Source organism: Gekko japonicus, unplaced genomic scaffold (genome assembly GCF_001447785.1).
Source record: "Gekko japonicus isolate JY-2015 unplaced genomic scaffold, Gekko_japonicus_V1.1 scaffold2529, whole genome shotgun sequence".
NCBI classification, from domain to species: Eukaryota; Metazoa; Chordata; class Lepidosauria; order Squamata; family Gekkonidae; genus Gekko; species Gekko japonicus.
Window position 1 is genome coordinate 1,995 of NW_015169255.1, and position 6,802 is coordinate 8,796.

The window sequence follows — 6,802 nt, forward strand, 5'->3', positions numbered from 1 at the left end:
GTGTACCACGTTCCGTCCACTACAGAGATATTTACCGATGCCAGCCTCACAGGTTAGGGTGCTGTCATGGAATCGATCCCGGTCCAGGGAACGTGGTCCAAGGAGGAGCAAAGATTACCGATCAACCTCTTGGAACTGAGGGCAATTCGTCTGGCCCTTCGTCATTTCAGACAAGAGATACAGGGATGCCACGTTCTAATCTGGACAGACAATGTCTCGGCAAAAACATATCTGAACAACCAAGGGGGCTCGAGATCATCCCGTCTTCACCAGGAGGCGACCCAAATCCTCACCTGGGCAGAGAAAAACGTGAAATCCATACGAGCCGAACACATCAAGGGAACAGTCAACATCCAGGCGGACTGGCTCAGTCGACAAACTATCCAGGAAGGGGAATGGTCTCTCCACGGAAGACTATTTCACCTCATAGTGAATCAGTTCGGCCTACCCTTAGTAGATCTGTTTGCATCGACGGAGAATCATCAGCTACCATGCTTCTTCTCCAGGTATCACCATCACCTGGTGGAGGCGACAGATGCTCTGATAGCCCCTTGGCCTCCGGGACTTTTATACGCATTCCCTCCAATTCCCTTGATTCCAAGGACAATTCGCAAAATTCGAGAGGAAAAAGCACAAGTCATCCTAGTTGCTCCTCTGTGGGCCCGGAGACCATGGTACTCGGCACTGATGGAATTGGCCATCCTTCCACCATTGTGTCTTCCGACTCAACCGGACATGCTCCTCCAGGGACCGATATTTCATCCCCATCCGGAGTGGTTATGCTTAACCACTTGGAGGTTGAGCGGTCACAACTAGCCAACCTAGGATAGTCACATCAAGTCCTGGACACTATTCTAGCTTCCAGAAGACCATCTACCATACGAATCTACAACACTACTTGGAAGGCATTCGTCCGTTGGTGCAAAAGAAAGAAAGTGCCACCATTATCACCTACCGTGGCCTCGGTACTATCATTTCTTCAAGCTGGACTGGAGTCTGGCCTTAAGGCTTCGACCCTCCGCAGACAGACGGTGGCGTTATCCATAGTGCTGCCGGCGATGGGAGGGTACAAATTAACGAGACATCCTCACATTTCGTTGTTCTTACAGGACGCTCTGACCAAATCTCCACTGCAGATTCATCGCTTTCCAACTTGGAAATTGCACACGGTGCATACAGCCCTCACCAAACCTCCCTTTGAACCTCTGAGAGAAGTAGAGCTTCGATGGCTCAGGATGAAAACTATTTTCCTGGTGGCCATAACGTCTGCACGGCGAGTTTCCGAGATCAATGCACTGTCTGTAAAACATACACTATGCGTATTTCACAAAGACAAGGTCGTTCTGCGTACCGATCCCACCTTTCTACCGAAGGTAGCTTCACAGTTTCACCGTTCACAAGAAATATATTTTTCGACTTTTTGTCCGAACCCGAGTCATCCCAACGAAAAACTCTGGCACACCCTGGATGTCAAGCGAGCCTTGAAAATATATATTTCAAGAACTGAATCAATAAGGAAAACAGAGTTCATGTTTATTAATATAGCAGCACCGAGACGCGGTGACCGGATGTCCAAGTCCTCCATCAGCAAAGTCCTTAAATCTTGCATTGTGGAGGCGTATAAGGCTAGAGGCCTGGAGATTCCCAACGGAATTACTGCTCATTCCTTGCGCAGCGCCTCGACGAACGCAGCGTTAGACAACCGCGCAACAGTCGACGAGGTTTGCCGAGCTGCAACATGGACTTCCATCTCCACATTTGTTTGACATTACAAGCTGAACATCTTCGCATCAGCTGACGCGGCGTATGGACAAAGAGTTCTCCAGCACATTCTGACAACCAGTAACGAAGATGAGAACCCACCCAAATAAAAGGGGATACTGCTTTGGGAGGTCCCATGGAGATGTCCTCCGCCTCAGAGGGAGAACGACCCTTGGACACTTACCGTGAGGGGTCCTTCTCCTCCGAGGAAAGGAGGACATCTCGGCCCTCCCGCTCTTCATCTTCGCTTTTCATTTTTAACTTGCATTAACTTATCTTCTATTGCTGGAGCCACTTATCTTTTCCTACGTCTGTAACACTGATTGTTCACTATACTACCTTTCTGATCTTCAGATAAAAGTAGTATGTAATATAGTTCTTATCTTGTTAGTTGTAGTTTTCTTTACATATTGTTCGCAGGGAAGTTATCTAGTTAACAATCGTTACTGCTTGCGGAGTCCCAGAACTGAAGGGCTGGGCTATTCCCAAGGCGCCAAAAGGAAGGGGAAAAAAGTGTTTCCTGCCTCCCTAAAGGAATGATGGGAATAACCCATGGAGATGTCCTCCTTTCCTCAGAGGAGAAGGCCCCCTCACGGTAAGTGTCCAAGGGTCGTTTCCTGCCTCTCCACCTTCTCCTGGTTCCCTAAGACAAGCACAGCCAACATGTAATTTTGCTTACCTGAACACCCAGGAAAGAAGCTCTTGAGCCGAATTTCCCCCTGGACATCAGTTTTCATGGGAGTGCCCTGGGACCAGAGAGGGAAATAATCAAAAAGACTCAATCCCTCCCCAGCTGGTCGGATCCTGCAGATTCAGGGACAAGCTGTGCAGCAGGCAGGATGGGATTGGCTTCCTCAAATACATTCCTATGGCAGCAACTCACATTTGCCGCAATGACAACAGAGAGACGCTCAACCACATCGAGGAAGACCTCTGGCCGTGCACCCTGGGGAAAGGAGAGGGAGGGAGAGAGGGCAGTTGGTGGGTGGTAACCCAAGAAGAGGCCTGCTGGATCAGGCCAATAGTCCATCTAGTCCATCATAGCCTGTCTCACTCTCACACAGTGGTCAACCAGTTCCTCTGGATGGCCAACAAACAGAGGCCATAGAGGCCTTCCCCTGATGTTGTCTCCTGGCTCTGGGATACGGAGGCTTAAGTGCCTCTGAACATGCAGGTTCCCACCCTCAGTCACCAGGGCCAGTAGCCACCGCGACACTTATCCTCCATGAATGTCTATAATCCCCTTTAAAAGCTGTTTGGTTTTTTGGCCATCATCACGTTCTCCGGCAGCGCATGCCACATTTCAGTCACTCTCTGCGTAAAGCGATATTTCCTTTTGCCCACCCTCTCCGCCCCATGCATCATTTTATTAACCTCTGTCGTGTCCCCTCTTTTCTCGGGGAGGTGCCCCGGCCCCCTCCTCCTCCTCAAGTCTCAGCCAGCTCAGACCCCATTAGCCTATCCTTGAAGTTGGGATTTTTTGGGTCGCAATGCACATCACCTTACTCTCTCCAACACTGAAGTCCATGTGCCCCACTGTCACCCCCTCACCCAGTTTGTGGGAGTCCTACTGGAGCCACTACACTACTTGGCCGTAGTTCCAGATAATTTATGAAGAAAGTAAATATTCCAGCCCCAATACCAAACCTGGTGGGGCCACCCACCCCTTCCTTCCCTCCATCGTGAGAACTGTCCAGTGATCCCTGCTCTTGGCTTCCTGTCATTCAACCAGTTTTTAACCCATAAGAGAACCTGTCCTCTTACCCCTTAACTCAGGGGTGTTGAACTCATTTGTTACGACTCTGTTGGGCCGGGCCATGTGTACCATAAAACGTAATGCCAGGCACCGTAGATATACACTGTATCCTCACTGCAAGGCCCCATGGGCTAGGAGGGGGGTGCAAAGGAAAAACCCAAATGGGCAGACTGGAGAGCCAGCAGTGCAGCCCTGGGCAGACGCTCCCACGCTGCTTGACTGCTGCAGACGAGGTTCCGCCGCGCTGAAGCCACCATTGGAGCGGCTCCACGCACTCCCCCCCCCCCCAGCAGTCTCCTGTTCTCTCCCTTGCACTAGTTGCTCGCGGGCCGCATAACAGCTCTGGACAGGCCGGTTCTGGCTCCCGGGCCTTGTTTGACACCCCTGCCTTAACTACTAAAGAGTCTTTGGTGAGGTACCTTGTCCAAACCCTTTTGAAAATTCAGTGTATATAACATCTACCGGGTCACCACTGTCTATAATATGATTCTTCACTTTTTCAAAGAAGTCCAAAAGTTGGGTGAGGCAGGACTTCCCTTTACAGAAGTCATGCCGGTTTTCCCTCAACAGGCTTTGCCCCTCTATGAGCCTAACAATTCTGTCTCTGATTACAGTTTCTACTAATTTGCCTGGGACAGACATTAGCCGCCCTGAGCCCTACGGGGGAGGGTGGAGTATAAATTTAACAAATAAATAAATAAATAAATAGAATGGCTCGTCTGTAATTTCTTGGTCCCCTTATGGATCCCTTTCTAAAAATTGGTGTCACATTTGCTACTCTCCAGCCGTCTGGTACAGTGACTGAATTTAGTTATAGGTTACACATATAGGCCAGTCAATCAAGTGTCTTGCATCTGAGTTCCTGCCGGCAGGACCTGGAGACATCGGTTTTCAATCTCTCTAGTAGGTCTAGAACGTCACATCTGGTCACCACCTGAGCTTGGCACAGTTCTTCAGGCTCCCTTCTTCCTGAAGACAGTGGCTGTGGCAGGGGTACCTTCCCAGACAGCACACAAAAGCAAAGAAATCCTTGAGCTTCTCTGCCATCTCCCCAACTTCCTTTATCGACCCCTTGATTCCTCTGTCACCCAAAGGGGCCCCACTGCTTCTCTGGCTGGTTTCCTGCTCCAGATGTGTTTTTTAAAAGTTTGTTTGTCGATGCTGTCAGCAGCTCACTCTGTAAGATCTATTTCCCCACACCTAGTTATCAATATTCTCTCTCTCTCTAACCTCCCCACCTGATGTTGGAAGCGCCTGGGGGGAGGGGGGTCCAGCACCCAACTCCCAGCCACAAGCTGGCTCCTGGCCCAGGAGAGGATCATCTCTCACCTGTTCTCCCCGCAGAGGCAGGACAGGACGGGCAGCTGCGCAGCTGGGGGCCACTTTGTTTTGCTGGGTGTCTGCTCCAAACTGAAACCACATTAAAAGGAAAGGATGGAAATGTAACCGGGGAGGGAGGGAGAAACAGAAACCTCTCCCAAGCCCAGGACCGTCAAGAGCTGTGGCGACATCGGCTGTCTTTGCAGGGAGCAGGCTTTGTCCTTCCTAGTCCTGGAGCCAAGGGTATATATACCCAGCTGGTGCAGAGCACCTCGCCGCCTTTGAGGTGGCATCCAGAGAAGCTGCTCACTCGGCTCTACATCCCAGATGCTTCAAAAGGGAATTAGATAAGCCTATGGAGCAGAGGTCCATCAGTGGATATTAGCCACAAGGTATAGATAGGGGCTCTGGGGCAAGTGATGCTCTGTCTTCTTGGTGCTTGGGGGGGATCAACAGTGGGAGGGCTTCTAATGTCCTGGCCCCACTGCTGGACCTCCTGATGGCACTAGTATTTCTGGCCACTGTGTGACCCAGAGTGTTGGACTGGATGGGCCTTTGGCCTGATCCAACATTGGCGTCTCTTATGTTCTCTTATGCTGGCATGAATGGCCTGTCCCCCGTGCCCTCTCACCAGCCCACGCCCAGGAATTTGTGTGCTGGCTGCCCTGGGGGCCATCAAAACAGTACCCACCGCCCCCACTCCTCCTGTAACGGCATGGCCAGCCAGCCCGCCAAGCGCCCTGTGAGCATGACTCCCTCCCCCTTGTTCTACTCCGCCCCCCCCCCACACACACTACTATCCCATACGTGGCTGCTATGGACCCCAGGGAGGCTGGGGGACGCCTTCTGCAGAATGGTCCTCCTCCTCCTCCTCCTCCTCTTCGCTCAACCAAAAGACCAGCTTTGCCTTTTGGCCCTCAGCCCCGGCCCCTGGTTTGTCATGCGGGCCCCTGCTGAGGTGACAGGACTGCCCAAGAACGTAGGGCCCCTTGGGAAGGAGAGGTCTCGGGAGTGGCTAATTCAGCCTTGGAGGCGTGGGGACGCCCTGGGGCCGGAGTGGCTGTGTTGCCTTCCCCGTGTGTCCCGAAACTCAGAGGAGCAGAGCTCTCGGGAGGAGTGGCTGGCAGCGGGGCAGCTATGGACATGGTGCAACCAGCGTGATCTCTGCGCTTGGGGTGGGAGCGTGTGTGTGTGTGGGGGGGGTGTTCCATGCTGCAGAGGGGCTGACTCTCGGCCTCAAGGCGCTAAGAAAAGTGCCGCCCTCTTTCCTGTCTTCAGCAGGGCAGCTGGGGTGGTGTACATGGCTCTGCGTCCATTCTGCTCAGACTGAGCGTGTGCGACTGGCTCAGAGTCAGCAGAACGGGGCGTGGAAAGTGGGTCTCCAGCCTCCTGCCCTGACCTTCCCAGCACTGCACCAGATCATCCTGCCCTGGCTGGTGAGCTGGTGACACCACACAAGGCCCCTGCTCGCTCCGAGATCGCATGCCGCTCGCCAGGATCTCAGGCGGCAAAAGGGTCTTCCCCATCACCTACTGCCTGGTCCTTTGAACTCAGGATGCCGTCGGGGAGTGCTAGAACCTACAACCTCCTACATGCCAAGCGGAGGGCCTTCTGCCGAGTTGCAACACCCCTCCTCCTCCTCCCTGGTCTTTTGCACATTTTAATCCTGAGAGGCATTTGCAGTCCTTGGCTGAACCGGGGCCGCAGAGTGGCTTTCACAAGTGGTGCAGGCCAGGCCCACAGGATGGCTGCTTCTCGGATAGTGGTGCCAGGTTTGGGTCCAAAACCCAGGGCAGGGCAAAGCAGGACTCTTTGGGTCCAAAACCCAGGGCAGGGCAATGCAGGAGCATCACGTTACCAACCATCATAACAGGAACATGACCTTCGAGTGGCTCTTCTCCTGTGGCCACTTGCGCCAGGGAAGGGCTGCTAGGATGGGGACAGGAGGAGGATGGGGGGGGGGGG

At 52.9% G+C, this 6,802-nt stretch overlaps 1 protein-coding gene across 1 annotated transcript in view; it reads right to left on the reverse strand.

Moving 5' to 3' along the window:
- Window positions 1-255: 255 nt before the first annotated feature.
- Window positions 256-6,802, reverse strand: part of AP4M1 (adaptor related protein complex 4 mu 1 subunit) — a 6,822-nt gene continuing 275 nt past the window's right edge. The window contains exons 2-5 of the mRNA XM_015416501.1: window positions 4,847-4,927; window positions 2,645-2,707; window positions 2,441-2,507; window positions 256-293 (exon numbers count right to left, since the gene is read on the reverse strand). Of these exons, the coding sequence (XP_015271987.1) occupies window positions 256-293; window positions 2,441-2,507; window positions 2,645-2,707; window positions 4,847-4,927 (249 nt within the window). The remainder of the gene's footprint in view (window positions 294-2,440; window positions 2,508-2,644; window positions 2,708-4,846; window positions 4,928-6,802) is intronic.